Source organism: Meles meles, chromosome 6 (assembly GCF_922984935.1).
Source record: "Meles meles chromosome 6, mMelMel3.1 paternal haplotype, whole genome shotgun sequence".
Lineage (NCBI taxonomy): Eukaryota > Metazoa > Chordata > Mammalia > Carnivora > Mustelidae > Meles > Meles meles.
Window position 1 is genome coordinate 84598553 of NC_060071.1, and position 17551 is coordinate 84616103.

At 37.4% G+C, this 17551-nt stretch overlaps 1 protein-coding gene across 2 annotated transcripts in view; it reads left to right on the forward strand.

Annotated features, from left to right (window-relative positions):
* The first annotated feature begins 5520 nt into the window (after positions 1-5520).
* G2E3 (G2/M-phase specific E3 ubiquitin protein ligase) overlaps positions 5521-17551 on the forward strand; it is a 66029-nt gene continuing 53998 nt past the window's right edge. The window contains exon 1 of one of the 2 annotated variants that reach the window (XM_046009557.1): positions 5521-5867. In XM_046009557.1, coding sequence (XP_045865513.1) covers positions 5677-5867 — 191 coding nt within the window. In that variant the 5' untranslated portion in view covers positions 5521-5676. The remainder of the gene's footprint in view (positions 5868-17551) is intronic. The other variant, XM_046009558.1, reaches the window with a different exon arrangement.

The following is a 17551-nucleotide window of genomic DNA, read 5'->3' on the forward strand; positions in this document are numbered from 1 at the left end:
AACAAGGGAGAGAGCACAAGCAGGGAGAGGGGCAGAGGAAGAGGGAGAAGCAGACTACCTGTCAGGCAGGGAGCACCATTCGGGGCTCAATCCCATGATCCCAAGATCCTAACCTGAGCCAAAGGCAGATGCTTAACTGACTGAGTCACCCAGGTGCCCCTGATTCGACTCTGAGTGGTCCCTTCTAGAGGTACATTTCTCATTGTATGACTCTGATAGGGTTCTGAGTAGCAAGAAACTTGATATAATAAAAAGTTTCATTCCAAGGTCTCAGGGATGGTCACCGGTCAGGAGAGATAGATGACGTAACCTTGGGTACCAGGCACAATATTGATAGGGATTCATAAGGAATGATTTAATGGAAGAAAGCTAAAAATTTATCCTCAAGGTGAACAGACATTCAGGGACCTACCAGGGAATAAGGGGAGACAAGGATCTGCTGAAAGTCTGGGTTAACTATTTGCTTTAAGTGTCATTAGGAGACGAGGATCAAGAAAATCTGGAGCACCTGGGTGGCTAAGGCATCTAAGGGGCTAAGTCAGTTAAGCGTCTGCCTTTGGCTCAGGGTTGAGCCCCAAGTGGGGCTCCCTGCTCAGTGGAGGGTCTGCCTTTCCCTCTCCCTTTGCTCTTCCCTCTGCTTGTGCTCTAAATCTTGTTCACTCTGTCTCTGTCAAAGAAAAAAAGAAGGAAGAAAGAAAGAAGGAAGGAAGGAAGGAAGAAAGAAAGATAAAGGGAGGAAGGAAGAAAAAAAGGAGGGACGAAAGGAAGGAAGAAAAAAAGGAGGGACGAAAGGAAGGAAGAAAGAAAATCTGACTCATGTGAAAGGTAGAAAGAATTACCAGAAGTTCAATGTGACTAACTCAGGGAGGAATGAGTTGCTGTAAAGAACAATCTAGTCCATCAATGTGTGTCAGTTCTTGGTGAGTGCTAATGTAAGAATGAATGCCATTTTGCAGGGCCAGGTTTATCAGTATTACTGTAGAGCAGAATATTATTACTTTTCTAATTCAATAATGCCATTCTTTATTTTCACTTATATGTCTTTGGAGGTTCAATAGCCCTAACTTTGGAGGCAATAGTTTAGGAGACAAAGCAATACAGTTTTGTGAAGTCTTTTGATAATATAGATGTACCCTAACTCTCAATCACCTCCCTCTTGATAGATGGTTGTTTTTAATTAGGAGTGTCTCAAAACACACTATCATGCATATTTCTATAGGATAATCCCAAAGGTGAGAACGTTTGGTCAAAGAGTTATTTTTCAAAGAGTTGTAGTAATGCGTGCACCCAGTAGACAAGAATATGCATTTTACCACCACACCCTCCCAGTATTAGAGGTTATGACTTGTTTCAATTTTTGCCACTCCAAGAAAGGAAAATTGGTTTTTGGTTGTCTGGTAGTAAGTTTGAGTATTTTCTTGTTTATTGTCCTTTCTCATTTTCTCTTTGCTTGATCACTTACTTTGCTCATTTAAAAAATTTTTTTTAATTTTTAAAAGATTTTATTTATTTATTTGACAGAGAGAGAGAGAGATCACAAGTAGGCAGGTGGGCCAGGCACTCCGCTGAGCAGGGAGGCCATCTCGGGCTCCATCCCAGGACCTTGGGATCATGACCTGAGCCAAAGGCAGAGGCGTAACCCACTGAGCCACCCAGGTGCCCCTTATTTTGCTCATTTTTAATACTTTTTGAAAAAATCAAATTATAAAAATTGTTTACATTATAGTTGTGAACCTTAAATCATATGTATTTTAAATGTTACCACAACTCTTTTATTTATCTTTTGAGGTTTGATGGTGAATTTTGCCAACTAAATACTTTAAGCTTTAACATAGCCATGTGTATTTGCAGGAGAGGAAAGATTTTTCCTCTACCCTCTTGGTAGAACTTGGAGTCCTGCAAACTAAACTTGCAAAGACAGACTAACAGGAAGAAAGCTGTAAAATTTTCTTTTTAATTTTACATGCATAGGGGTCCACAGTAAAAAGTAAAAACTCAAAGAAATGGTTAGGCTTGAGAGCCTCTATGCTATTTTAATGAAGGAGAATAAATTGTGAAATGACTGGACAAAGGAAGAGGAGTTTGGGTTTCCAGGAGTGGTAAATTGTGGGAATGGGGGAAACTAATGGTAGATAAATGTTATTTAGTAAGACTTTTATGCCAGTGCCAACTCCATCTCCAGTGCTAGGGGATGTTCTCCTCCTTTGGGTACTAGAGAAGAAAGGAGCCTCTTCACAAAGGGAAATTTATGCCCTGCTTTTGTAAGATGGGGGAAGGTAGAGTTCTTCCTGTGTTTGTTTCTCCATTGCCTTCAGCTCAAAATAATTTTTATTCTGAAGTGTTGGCATGGCTTATGCATCTTCTATTTTATGGCTTCAAGTTTCTTTCCCTCCTTGAGAAATCTCTTTTACTTAAAGTCACAGTTATTCTTCTAATTTTTCTCCCAATACACTTTTGTTATATTTTTTATATTTCAACCTACAATTCTTGTAGAATTTATCTGCCGTATGGTGCCAAGTAGACGCCTAATTTTTTATCTTCCAGATAGATAGCCAGTTATTGCCTTCTCTTGCCAATTAATGAATGAAAATACTCCTTGCCCACTAAACTGAAATGCCACTCTTATATTAATATTCTAAGTACAGTTGAATTTTTCTGCATTCTCTATGTATTTATTCTTTTTATGCTAATAATTTTTCCATTACAACTCCTTGATCATAATAGCTTTGTGTTAAGTTTTACTGTCTAGTAAGACACGTTGCCTACTACCAGGTTCTGCTACTCTTCTTTCTCTAAACCATTCTTAAATATTCATCTTCCTTTTGTAAATATTGAAATCATTTATATTCTCAGATTTTTTACATATCCTGTACTTTTAAAAAATTTATTTCTAAGCATTTTATTGTTCTTGTCAGTCATGTTGCTTGTGATAAGAACCTTTCAAAGTAAGTTCTAGGCGCTCTTCTGCCAAAGCACTTTGTGTTGGCTCTTGTGTGTGAACTGATGACCATTGGCCCCAAAAGTGTTTTTGTCTTGTTTTCTGCAACATATGTGTGAGCAGGAGGAGGATAGCAGGGAAGAGAGAAGGTTATATTAGATATGATTCAAATTTTCTATGGGGCAGTTCTCAGTTAATTCAGATTACTGAGGGGTTATTGGAAACTAAATAAGACACTTTCATGTTTTTTTTTCCCTCCAGTTTTTGTAGCTTTTAGTAAGAGGAATACTCATATCAATGTATTTTACTTAATTTAAAAATTTATTTGAATGCACAGCTCGATGGCCTGATTTGTTAGATTTAAATATATCCTGTAGTGAATATTTTCTTTTTTTAAATGTATATTTTTAAAAGATTTTATTTATTTATTTGACAGAGAGAGAGAGATCACAAGTAGGCAGGCAGAGAGAGAGGGGAAAATATGCTCTCTGCCAAGCAGAGAGCCCAATGCGGGACTTGATTCCAGGACCCTGAGACCATGACCTGAGCTGAAGGCAGAGACTTAACCCACTGAGCCACTAAGGTGGCTCATTTCTTCAGAATGTTCTTAAGTCTAATTAGGCTCTTTGATTTAGTCAGTGGGTATCTATTGCAGGTCCTCTTTGTTAATGAAATGCTATAGCATTACTTGAATACTATTGTATTCAAAATCATCTATATACACTCTTGGTGGGGGGTAATAGTTTAAAAAGTGCAAATCACCTGACATTCCACTCAATAAACACGAGCCCTAGACAATTTATATAATAAAGCCTGGCTAGTCCTCTGTGAAAAAAAATATGTCAGTGACTTTAAGGGACTTTCCACTGTGGATGAGAAATTAATATCATTCGTCTGACTGATGGCAGGGCTGCTAGTGATAACTTTGTCAACATCTTGGTGGAAGAATTGAATTTATTTAGAGTCCAAAAAGAAGAACTGGGTAAGGAAAAATCAGAGGAAAACACTAAAACAAAAGTTAACAGTTAAAATAAGTTAAAACAAAACTTATGTATATAAAAAAATCATATTTTTTTATATTTTATAATTGTCTTGGGGCTTTTCAAGGGCAATTTGAATATTTAACTTTTGCTTTCAGATTAACTTGAGAATTTAATTCCTGTGAAGGATGGAATTTAATGGTGGGAAGTTGCCAAGAATTATGAGAGACATAGGAAAATATGACATCATTTCCGCCTTCAAAGAACTTGAAGGAGCAATGTATGTAATGTGGCCATATTAAATACATTAATAATACATTAAATAATACAACATATCATGGATGATAAATTGTGGTCAAACTATTACCATATAATTATTGAATGAATGTATGAATGAATGGAGACAGACTATTCAAACATTATACTTTTATACATTTATTAAGTCTGATTCTGTATCTAGAACATACAATTTCTAACAATTTCTTTTAAAAAACAATTAAAATGGCAAGAGTAAAATATGTTTTTATTTTAAAAATTCAACTGGTTAAAAAGCAGAAGATAAAAAGTCTCTTCACATCTCCATTCACCAATCTGACTACCAGAGGCAACTTTTTACAGTCTACTGTCCATCTGGAAACTTTGTATGCCATGCACATATACATATTTTTAAATGATACAATATATAGTCCTTCTACAGTTTTTTTAAAATATTTCATTTGGGTACCTACTGACCTACATCTTTATGTTTAGTTCCTGTACAGTGTCGAGTGTATCAAATCCTAAAGTATCATAACTTATTTAATCATTTCCTTATTGATAAACACGTTATTTCCTATTTTCCACAGCTAAACACAGTACACCCGTTAATAGCTTTATACTCCCTTCTGTCAGATTATCTGTAAAACAAATTCATAGAAATCTAATCTTCCAAATTGCAGTCTTGACAGAAGCCGAAGGTGTTCTGTCACGGCTTGGTTTGAAATGATCTGTTTAGGTAAATCAGTACTATTGATGTGAGGATTATCTGGTGGCAACGTCAAAATCAGAGTTGTTTAGTTTCCTTTTTAGAGGAGTTTGGGGCTAAAAAAATGTTCAGTCTTTTCTTTCCTTTCTCATAGATCCCAGACGTGCCCCCCGCTCCCCTTCAGAAGCAGTCCTTGGTAAAGGAAAATGACACTGTTCTCCTAAGAATCTCACAGGACGACTACGTAATAATCATGTAAAATAGTCTCTATCGGAGGCGGGGGGAAACGGTTTGTCGCCTTCCAACACTTACCCTCAAGTATTTTATTTGGTACCGGGAACTCGTTAGACCACCACTTACTTTCAATTTGTGATTGGAATAAGCGTGATTGGTGCACTTGGCTTTTTGTCTTCCTCAAACAGGGGAGGGGAAGTTAAATGTCCTGACTGTGCGGGAACTGAGGCGGCCCAGGGAAAATGGGTTTGCGTAGGGTTTGTTTTTGCCTCTTCGCTGTAGTTGTTTACGCGGGGGCGATGGGCGGAGTAAAAACGTCAGGCCCCCATTAGTGCTTTTATTCTCTCCAGTCCTTGAAGGAACTAAACTGCAGTACGTCTCTGTCCATTTCATAAACAAGAAGATCCTCTCAAGAGTCACCGGGCAGAAACGCCGACTCTACGCCAGGACTCTTCTATGACCTGAAGTAAGAACACAGACAAAAGACACTGAAGCGCAAGCAGCACAACACAGCTACCGCACTCCTCCAGAGAGAGGCCTGGCGTGCTTCACCCACCCCCATGGCCCGCGTTGCCTCGGGCCCCGCCCCACAGGAGGCGGAGCCTAGTGCACCTTCCGGATTGCAGGCGGAAGTAGACGAATTTGAATCTTGTGGACCGTTGGATGGGGCTGCTTGCGGTCGGCTTTGCAGCTCCGCGAAAGAAGGGAAAAGTGACACGACCGTTCTAGAACTTCTGCCCAGCGCGCCTTGGTGAGTGAATAGAGAACGGGAAGTAACTGAGTATTCCAGGGACAGAATTCGGGCCGACAGGGGTCGAGAGGCGGGACAGCGCAGCGGAGGCCTCGGAGTGCCTTTGGGGGTGTCGGGTGGTGGGGTTGGGCTGGAATTCGGGGCGCTGGGAAGCGTCTCCCAGGACGGCGCACACGAGCCAACTTGTGTTGCTGAGTTGCTGAGTACTGAGGATTCCGAGGTCCCCCGCCCCCGAGATTAAGGTTTGTTTAATCTTTCTGGTAAACACAGTTTAGTATTTCCGCCAGTTGGACTCGAATGCTGAAGCTGAACAGTAGTTAGTAGTAACAGTAGTTAGATCTAATTGCGAAAAAGTTACGACAGGTAAAAGAATCTTCCTTTATTAAAGATGGAAGGTTGGGGGCAGGTTTAGAATGAGGAGACGCTGTACTGTACCTGGCTCCGAGTTCCTCCTAAGAGGGATACTCAGAGTAGTCTTTATTACTCTGGACCGCAGGGAAGTGACAGTCTTTGAAATGCCCGGTGGGGATTTAAACTGAAATCTGAGTATCCTTTGTATATAAAACCTGGATATTTTCCTTTCACGATCGACATTTTTCTTGTACCGCAAAAATCCGAGGCTCTTGGTCATTTAAACTGACTACAGTAACAGCGGTAAGTCATAAAGGTTTTAGTTTGGTAACAATAGGGATAAGGTTTAGCTAATTCCACGGATCTGCCTCTTCACCTCCTCCATTCATTGGCCAACAGGGTTATTGTGGAGTTATTATGGAAACATTCTACTAATGTTTCCAGAATTGAATTTTCTTTATTTTTTGTTTGTTTTGGTTTTTGTTGTTGTTGTTGTTTGTTTTATTTTATTTTCTTATTATTTTTTTTTTTGGTGATGAATTACCTCAAATATCAAACGCTGTTTAACCACATAGGAAAGTCTGCCTTCTTCTGGAATAGTTTCAATGTGTACCCTACATCTAAAATATAAATGAGTTTAAATGTATAGAAATTTTACATCTTGCCTTATTGAACAATCAGACTGATATTGTGTTGTTTTATAGAAACCGATATTTTATGTTTCTTTTAAGACTTTAACACCAGGGTATGGTACCATAAAAATGTATAAATATCTTTTAAAAAGTAGACATTTCTCATCTATTACTGGCTGCTCCTACTCTCCTACTCTAGTGAGCTTTTGTTTCATTATTAGCCAGGAAAAATAGATTTAAGTATTCAGTATTTATGATTGTTGATATTTGTGTAAGATTGCAGTGGAGACATTAGCTGTACTTTCCTAAGAATTGCAGACAGCTGTTCTGCTCATTTTACGTGAGTTACCAGGAAATTGTAATTTTAAAAAATTAGTTTCTACATTTTAATGTATTTCTTGGCCTTACCTGGACTTTTTCATTTATATTTGCTCTATCTACCTAAATCATTAGCGAATTTCAAACTTTATTGTGTACATATTACCTTGAAGGGTTCGTTAGGTGCTGATTCCTACACTTAAAAATAAAGGATTTATTTATTCAGGGGCGCCTGGGTGGCTCAGTGGGTTAAAACCTCTGCATTTGGCTCAGGTCATGATCTCAGGGTCCTGGGATTGAGCCCTGCATTGGTCTCGCTGCTCAGCAGGGAGCCTGCTTCCTCCCTCTCTCTCTGCCTGCCTCTCTGCCTACTTGTGATCTCTGTCTGTCAAATAATAAATGAAATCTTAAAAAAAAAAAAAGGATTTATTTATTTGAAAGTGAGAGGGAAAGCCCCAAGCAGACTCCATGCCCAGTGCAGAGCCCATCGTGGCCTTGATCTCCCAGCCCATGAGATCACCACCTGAGTAGAAACCAAGAGTCAGCAGCCCAACCAACTGCTCCCCGCTGACAAGTTTTAAGAGCACTGACTTGATCTTTCCTAGAGGGGCATTGTAACTGTTAAGGGCACGGAACTGCAGTCAGATTGCCTCAGTTCGAATTTCATCTCCACCATTTGGTAGTTGTATGACCAAGCAAGCTGCTTTATCGTTCTGTGTTTCAGATCCCTGACCTGTGTTAATGGGATAATAACAATACTTAAACCTTGTAGGATTATTGTGAGAGTCAAATGACTCAACACATAAAAAAATCTTAGTGTGTGGCACATAGTAAATGATACATGTATCTGTGATTATATTGAGTTACTTAGCATTGTACAAGCCACATTACATACATTATCTCAATCTTCACATATAACATTGCAATATTTACTATTTTCAGATAAGAAAATGGAGGCTACGAGGGTTCAGTCCTTACACAACTACCAAAATGTTTGAACCAGATTCAGAAACTATATTTAATTATAAAGTTTATGTCTCTTTTTTTGTCATTATTATTTTAAATAATGCTTCCAGCCTCTCAGCAGTCCATCCTTCCAAATATTGCCTTTTACAAATCTCTGATCACTCCTCTTTGTCTACCACATATAATTCAAGATTTCTTAACTTCTTCATTTTTTACAAAGCCCTTGTCAGTCTGGTTCCAACCTCTGTTTGCAAGCTTCATAATACTCCACCACTCTTTTCCAACCTGTGATGTTTCTATCTGTACTAGTACCATTGTCCAAATTTGCTCTCTCTCATGTATATATATATATATATATATATATATATATATATATATATATATATACTTTGCCATCAACTTTTTTAGGTCCCTGTAAGATTTTACCCAGTGGGTTTCCAGTACTTTCCTAGACTTCCCCAGGTGGAGTGTTTCCTCAGTGCAATTTAGTTGTAAACATAGCACTAGACTGAGAGCTCTTGTCCTCTCTGTCTTTATATATGCAATTCTTGGTACAGGAACAGTGAGTGTCTTTGTACTCTGAAACTGTATATGTTTCGTGAGTGCTTGTTATTTTAACAATTTAACACATTGTGTCTTGTGAAATACTGAGGAAGGTTGTTTTGTTTTGTTTTGTTTTTAAACTTTTTTTCTGAAGTGATTGAATGTAATTCTGGATAGTTTAGTAGAGATTTTAGTGATACCATATGGTTTGTAAATTTCACAAATACAGAAAAACATGTATAGAAATTGTAGGTTCAGAAGACATTTCAAGTGGTAAAAAATTACAAGTACTATTTACTAACATTCACAGAACTCCAGATGCTTTATACATGCTTTCTCACTTATTCCTTATAGCGACTTTACTATTATCCCCATATTAAGATGAAGAAACCGGTCATCAAAAGATTTAGTAACTTAAAAAAAATTTTTTTTGCATTTAATTTTCTCCTGGTGGAATTTTTTTAGAATAAGAATAAATGTTTAGTGTAATTAGATAGTTAACTGTATAATTGAGAGGTACACATGTGAGAATTCATTTCTATGTTAATTCAATTCTAAATTAAGAAAATATTGGGGAGTGAAAAAACAGCAAAATTTGCCTTTCCTTTTGAGTTTGAATAGCTGTTACTTGATCTCTTTGCCCATAATCATTTCTTGTAAAAGCTGCCCCAAAATATAGAGACATCATTTTAAAGACCATTGGGTAGGGTTTGGTCTAAGGAGCTTATGATCTTAATATGCTCCCATTCCACACACCTTCTCCAGCCAAAGTAGTACCAGATATTTGAATAAGAGCTGAATATCTAGACCACTCACATTATTTCTTCTTGAACTTTGGAACTGAAATACCAAAAACTACTGGAGCCAAGCCAGAAAGGTCCTTATACTTCTGAGATCACAGTGGAATCATGATTAAGAAAGTGTGGCATACGAAGCCAATAAACAGTGGGGGAGGGCAACGTGTTTTCCAGAGACTAGTTATAAAAGTCAGTCAAACTGGGGCATCTGGGTGGCTCAGTCTTTAAGCGTCTGCCTTGGCTTAGGTCATGATCGCAGGGTCCTAGGTTCAAGCCCCAACCTAGGCTCGCTGCTTAGCAGGAAGCCTGTATCTCCCTTTCCCACTCCCCCTGCTTGTGTTTCCTCTCTTGCTGTCTCTCTCTCTCTCTCTGTCAAGTAAATAAAATCTTTTTTTTTTTTTTTTAAGATCTTATTTATCTGACAGACAGATCGGAAGTAGGCAGAGAGGCAGGCAGAGAAAGAGGAAGGGAAGCAGGCTCCCCACTGAGCAGAGAGCCCGATGGTGATGTCCGCTCCATCCCAGGACCCTGGGATCATGACCTGAGCGGAAGGCAGAGGCTTTAACCCACTCAGCCACCCAGGTGCCCCAAGTAAATAAAATATAAAAAAAAGTCAGTAAAACATAACTATTGTTTTTGCTTTTGTTGTTAAGACTATTTTTTTAGAGTAGTTTAAGCTTGATAGCAAAAATGAGGGCAAGATAATGATTTTCCCCACACATGCATAGCCTCTCCCTTTATCTGTATACCCCCACTAGAGTGGTACATTTGTTGAAATTGTTGAACCTACAGTGACATGTGATAAGTACTCAAAGTTCGTAGTTGAAATTACAGTTCATTTTTGATTTTGTACATTGTTTGGATATGGACAAATGGATAATGACAAGTGTCCATCATTATGATATCATCCAGGGTATTTTCACTGTTGTAAAGATCCTCTACACTCCTCTCCTTTTCCCAGCCACTGATCTTTCTACTGCCTTCAGAGTTGTGCCCTTTCCAGCATACCCGATAATTGGAATCATACAGTTTGTAGCCTTTTCAGATTGCCTTCTTTCACTTTGTAAGATGCATTGAAGTTTTCTCCACATCATTACACGGCTTGATAGCTCATTTCTTTTGATCCATAGTTTGTCTGGATGATCCATAGTTTCCATTAACCTACTGAAGGACATCTTAGTTGCTTCTAAAGGTTGGCATTTATGAAGAAAGATGCAGTGAATATGTGAACGCTTTGACTTTGACGTAAGTTTTGACCTCCTTTGGGTAAATACCAAGGAGCATGATTGCATAACTGAGGTAAATTCCACTTGGTTGTGGTGTATAATTTTTTAAATAAATTGTTAGACTTGATCTGCTAATATTGCATTGAGGTTTTTTGCGTCCATGATGTCTTTGACATTGGTATGAGGGTAATGATGATAGTTTATAGCTTCCTAAACTAGGAAGCATTCCTTCTGCTTCTATCTTCTGAAAGAGGTTGTACAGAATTTGGTATAATTTCCTCCTCAAATGTTTGGTAGGATTCACCAGCAAGCCCACCTGGGCTGCGTGCTTTCTGTTTTGGAAGGTGATTAATTACTGATTAAGTTTCTCTGATGCAGTCCTAGTCAGAATGTTTATTTCTCCTTGTGTGAGTTTTGGCAAATTGTCTTTCAAGGAATTGGCCCATTTCATCTGGATTTGTGTGCATAGAGTTCACGGTATTCCTTTATTTTATATGTATTTTTAAAGATTTTATTTATTTGTCAAAGAGAGAGAGAGAGTGCAAGCACAAGTAGGGGGAGTGGCAGGCAGAGGGAGAAGCAGGCTCCCTGAGAGCAAGGAGCCCAATGTGGGACTCCATCCCAGGACCCTGGATTGTGACCTGAGCCAAAGGCAGACACCTAACTGGCGTCTTCATCACCTTTATGATATTTTTATATCATCACCTTTATGATATTTTTAATGCCATAGGATCTGTCATGATATCCCTTCTTTAATTTCTTATATTAGTAATTTGTGTCCTGTCTGATTTTTTTCTTAGCATATCTAGAAAATTTTTTCTTGGCACATCTAGACTTCATGGGTCTTTCCAAAGAACCAGCTTTGGTTTTGTTTCTCTATTGATTTCTTGTTTCCAATTTCATTTATTTCTGCTCTAAATCTTATTACTTATTTTCTTCTACTTAATTTTAATTTAATTTCTTTTTATAGTTTTCTACAGTAGAAGCTTAGATGAGTCATTTTAGATCTTTTCTAATATCATTCAATGATCTAAGTTTCCCTCCAAGCCCTGCTTTACAGCATCCCTCAAATTTTATTGAGTTGTGTTTTCATTTTCATTTAGTTCAAAATATTTTGTATTTTCTCTTGAGATTTCTTTTTTGATTCTTGTGTTATTTAAAATTGTGTTGTTTAATCTCTACATATTTCTCAGATTTCCCAGCTATCTTTCTGTTACTAATTTTTAGTTTAATTCCATTGTGGTCTGAGCAGACATTGATTTCGATTTTAAATTTGTTAAGGGCTGTCTTATGGCCTAGTATATGGTCTGTCTTGGCATATGCTCTATGTAAGCTTAAGAAGAATATGCATTCTGCTGTTGTAGGATAAAGTAGTCCATTCTATCTAGTTGTTTCATGAAGATGTTCAGTTCAACTATCAAATCAGTTCTTTACTGATTTTTCCTACTAGATCTGTCCATTTCTGGTAGAGGGGTGTTTAAGTCTCCAACTGTGGTTATGGATTTACTTGTTTCTCTTTACAGTGCAATTGGTTTTTGCTTCCCATAGTTTGCCTCACATAATTTAACATAGTTAAACATAGTTCTTAGGTGTATACATATTAAGTATTGTTACATCTTCTTGGAGAGTTGATCCCTTTATCATTATTTAATGCCCTATTTATCCCTTGTAATTTCCTTACTTTAAAGTCTGCTTTGTCTGAAATTAATATAGCTACTACTGCTTTCTTCTGATTAGTCTTAGCATGTTTTATTTTTCTCCATCCATTTATGTTTAATTAATATTTAAAGTGGATTTTTTGGTAGAAAACATGTAGTTGGGTCTTATTTTTTGATCTGGCCTGATAAATCTGTCTTTTAATTGATACATTTACACTGTTGACATTCAACATGACTGTTGAGATAGTTGGATTAATGTCTACTCTATTTGTTACTGTTTTCCATTTGCTGCCTTTGTTTTTTGTTCCTATTTGTCTCCATTCTTTTTCTGCCTTTTTTGGTTTTATTTATTTATTTATTTATTATTTTTTTAAAGATTTTATTTATTTATTTGACACAGAGAGGAGAGAGATCAAGATCACAAGTAGGCAGAGAGGCAGGCAGAGAGAGAGGGGGAAGCAGTCTCCCTGCTAAGCAGAGAGCCCGATGTGGGGCTCGATCCCAGCACCCTGAGATCATGACCTGAGCTGAAGGCAGAGGCTTTAACCCACTGAGCCACCCAGGCGCCCCTGCCTTTTGTGATTTTAATTAATCATTTCATATGAATTTTTTTCCATTCTTAGGGTATTAGCTATATTTCCTTTCTAACTTTTTAGTGGTTGTCCTAGAATGTGCAATATGCATTTACAACTAGTACAATAATTGAGCATTGTTGGTTTTGTTATTTTGAACAAACTGTTCTCTGTTAGGTCAGTTAAGAATAAGGAAAATTAAAGTTTTTATTTTACATTCACTTATTCCTTATTTGATGATCTTCTTTTCTTTATGTAGATCTGAATTTCTGAATATTATCTTCCTTCTCTTTCAAGAATTTCTTTTAACATTTCTTATAAAGCAGGTCTATTGGCAACAAATTCAATTTTCGTTTGAGAAATATCTTTCTTTTTTCTTTTTTTAAGAGGGAGTGTGTGCAAGTGTGCAAGTTGGGGTTGGGGGGCAAAGGGAGAAGGAGAGAGAAAATCCCAAGCAGGTTCCATCCCAGCTCAGAATCTGATGCAGGGCTCCATCTCATGACCCTGAGATCATGATCTGAGCCAAAATCAAGTCAGATGCTTAACCCACTGAGCCACTCCAATGCCCCTTCTTCTTCACTTTTGAAGGATAATTTTGCAAGATACAGAATTCTAGATTGGAATTTTTTTTTTTTTCCTTCAAAACTTCTTGCCTGCATGGTTTCTGAGGCGACATCAGATGTAATTCCTTCCTTTGTTCCTTTATAAGTAAGGTGTTTTTTTCTTTATTTTTGATTTTCTGTAGTTTGAAATGAAATACCAAGGTATAGTTATTTGGCATTTATTCTGTTTGGTGTTCTCTGAATATAGTGGATCTGTGGTTTGATTTTGACAGTGACTTGTCATTAATTTTTTTTTTTTTTTTTTTGAGCTTGAACTCATGACCCCAAGATCAAGAATCATATGCTCTATCATTTGAGCCAGCCGGGCACTTATCATTAACATTGTTTCAGATATTCCTTCTGTTCTTTCCTCTCTTACAATATTCCCAAAATGTTTATGTTACATCTTTGGTATTGTCGCAAGGTCCTTGATATTTTGTTCTGTTTTTTCGTTTAATTTTTCTTTTTTCAGTGTTTGTTCTCTTTGCTTAGTTTTCAAAGTATCTGTTGAGATATCTTCAAGCTCAGAATTTCTTTACTTAACCATGTCCAGTCTGCCTGGAATCCCATCAAAGACATTCTTCATTTTTGTTACAATGTTATTTGACCTCTAGCATTTCTTTGGTGCTTGCTTAGGATTTTCATCTTTCTTCTTACATTGCCATCTGTTATTGTATACTGTGTAGTTTATCTTTTAGAGCCCTTAGCATATTAATCAGAGTTGTTTCAAATTCCCAGTCTGATAATTCCAACATTCCTACCATGTCTGGTTTAGATGTTTGCTCTTTTTGAATTGTGCCTTGCCACAATGATTTGTAATTTTTTCTTGATAGCCAGACTGGGTAAAAGGAATCACTGTAAATAGGCTGTTAGTAATGTTGTATTAAGGTGTGGGTGAAGGGAAGGAGTTCAGTAGTCCTTAATTAGGTCTTAGTCTTTTCATGAGCTTATGTCTGTGAACTTATATGTATTTCTCAACTTCCCCCATCTTCCCCCTCATATGAGATAGGATGGCTAGAGTAGCTTGGAGTCAGTTACTTCCTTTTCCCCAGGTCAGTTAGGCTCTGATAATACCGTAGCAGGTTAGACTCGGGTTAACTAGTTTCTCCTGAGGGCAGGCCTTAGTGAGAAGAACGGAATGCTTTGACATATTTCAGAATGGTACCTTTTCCCTTCTTCTGCCAGAATGACAAGAATTTTTTTCCTGATACTTACTGTGGGATTGTGATTGAGATCCTGGTCAAGTTCCTGGTGATAAATCTCAATAATATTGTGGGGAATCCCCATAACTGGATCCCCCTGATGTTTTTAACTCTCAAATTGTCAACACTGAGTCTCCAGCCATTACTCAATTACAGTTCAGGTTTTCCTACCCCAGCACTGGATCCCACCGTGGTTCCAGCTGGTAAGTCTCTGCTAAAGTAAGTTGTGACTCCTTGTACTCACCTGTCTTGGGGGCAGTGGTTTGTCTGGTCCCTCCCTACCTTTTACTGATCAAAAAAATGTTGATTTTTTTTTTTTCCAGTCTTTTCAGCTCTTGCTGTCAGGATGGAGTGGGGACTTAACCTGCTCACATGCTGCTTTTCTTTTTAATTTAAGCAAATGTCTTTATTTTTAACAAAGATATTAGCTTTATGTATCTTTCGGGTAATAGAATTTGTATAGAGTAAAATTCACCCATTTATGGATATAGTTTACTTTTTTTTTTTAAGATTTTACTTATTTACTTGACAAAGATCACAAGTAGGCAGAGAGGCAGGCAGAGAAAGAGGGGGAAGCAGGCTCCCTGCTGAGCAGGGAGTCCGAGATGTGGGGCTCGATCCCAGGACCCTGAAATTATGACCTGAGCCGAAGGCAGAGGCTTTAACCCACTGAGCCACCCAGGCGCCCCTATAGTTTACTTTTTTTTTTTTTTTTTTTTAAGATTTTACTTATTTATTTGACAGACAAAGATCACAAGTAGGCAGAGAGGCAGGCAGAGAAAAAGGGGGAAGCAGGCTCCCTGCCAAGCAGGGAGCCCGAGATGTCGGGCTCGATCCCAGGACCCTGGGATCATGACCTGAGCTGAAGGCAGAGGCTTTAACCCACTGAGCCACCCAGGCACCCCCTATAGTTTACTTTTAATAAAGGTATTCCATTATATGAATATACCTCAATTTATCATATCCAGTGTCTGTTGATAGGCAGTTAGGTTGTTTATTATAGCTTTTGGCTATAAGAGTAAGACATTTTTTAGCCACTATGGACAAGTCTTTATTACTATTGGCTGCATCATATGATAGGTGTACATTTAGCTTTATTGAAATAAAGTTCACTCATAAAATTAAGTATTTTATGATGTCATAATGCAGTGACATTTAGTACATTCACAATGTTGTACGATCACCATCACTTTGATCTAGTTTCAAAACATTTTTATCACCCCGAAAGAAAAACTCATACCCATTAGGCAATCATTTTATATATTCTATTCCCCCAGTTCCTGGAAACCATAATTTTGCTTTCTGTCTCTATGGATTTACGTGTTCAGATTATTTCATATAAATGGGATTATATAATATGTGACCTTTTATTTTTGACCTTTTCACATAGCTTATTTCTAAAGTTTATCCATGTTGTAGCATGTATCAATGCTTCATTCTTTTTTATAGCTATTACATTCTATAGATATACCACATTTTGTATACCATCAGTTTAATGGACAAATGAGTTATTTCCATTTTTTTAGCTATTATGAGTAGCATTGATACAAACATTTGTGTACAAGTTTTTGTTTGAAAATCTGCTTTCAGTTCTTTTGGGTAAGTACCTAGTGTAATTACTGGGTGATATGGTAGTTCTACATGTGATGTGTAGAGCAACTGCCAGACTATTTTCTATAGTAGGTTCTCCATTTTACATTCCCATTAGCAATATATGAGGTTTCCAATTTCTCTCTATTCTTGCTTTTTAAAAAAAATTTTTTTTTAAGATTTTATTTATTTATTTGACAGAGAGATACCAAAAGGAGGGGGAGTGACAGGCAAAGGGAGAGGGAGAAGCAGGCTCCCTGATGAGCAAGGAGCCTGACACAGGGTTTGATCCCAGGACCCTGGGAATCATGACCTGGGTGGGAGGCAGATGCTTAACCAACTGAGCCACCCAGGCACCCATCTATATTCTTGCTTTTAAAATTATAATCACTGGAGTGGACATCAAGTGGTATCTCATTGTTGTTTTAATTTGCATATTCCTAATGACTAATGATGTTAAGCATCTCTTTAGGTGCTTATTGATTGTATAAATATTTTCTTTAGAGAAATGTCTATTCAGACCATTTGCCTGTTTTTAAATTTGGTTGTCATTTTGTTGTTGAGTTTTAAAAGTTTCTTATCTATTTCTGGATGCTTGCTCTTTATCAGGTATATGATTTCCAAATATTTTTTCCCATTTTGTGGATTGTCTTTTTACTCTCTTGATTGTGTAGTCCAAATTATTTTGGGCTTTTTTGTTTGTTTTTGTTTTTTGTTTGTTTGCTTATGGCTTTGATGTCATATGAGAAACCATTGCCAAATCCAAGGTAATGATGATTTACATAACCCTGTGGTTTTCCTCTAATACTTTTATACTTGTTGTTCTTACGTATTAAGTATTCAGTCTGTTCTGAGTTTATTTTTGCATATAGTGCAGGGTAAGGATCCAGCTTCATTCCAGGTTACCCATTTGTCCTAGCACCATTTATTGAACAGACGGTTCTTTCCATATTGAATAGTCATGGCACACTTGTCAAAAATTCATGATCATAGATGTATGGCTTTATTTCTATACTCTTCTTTTCATTTGATCTATATGTTTATACTCATGCCAGTGCTAACCTGTTCCAGTTTCTATAACTGTGGTGGTCAGTGTCCAAATTGGGAAGTAAAAATCACTCGCTTTTTATTTTTTGGTTTTGACTATTCAGGGATCCTTGAAATTCATATGTGGAGGGACACTCCGCAGTTTTGTGGTTATTTTCCCAGCTTTCCTTCTTTCCTTTG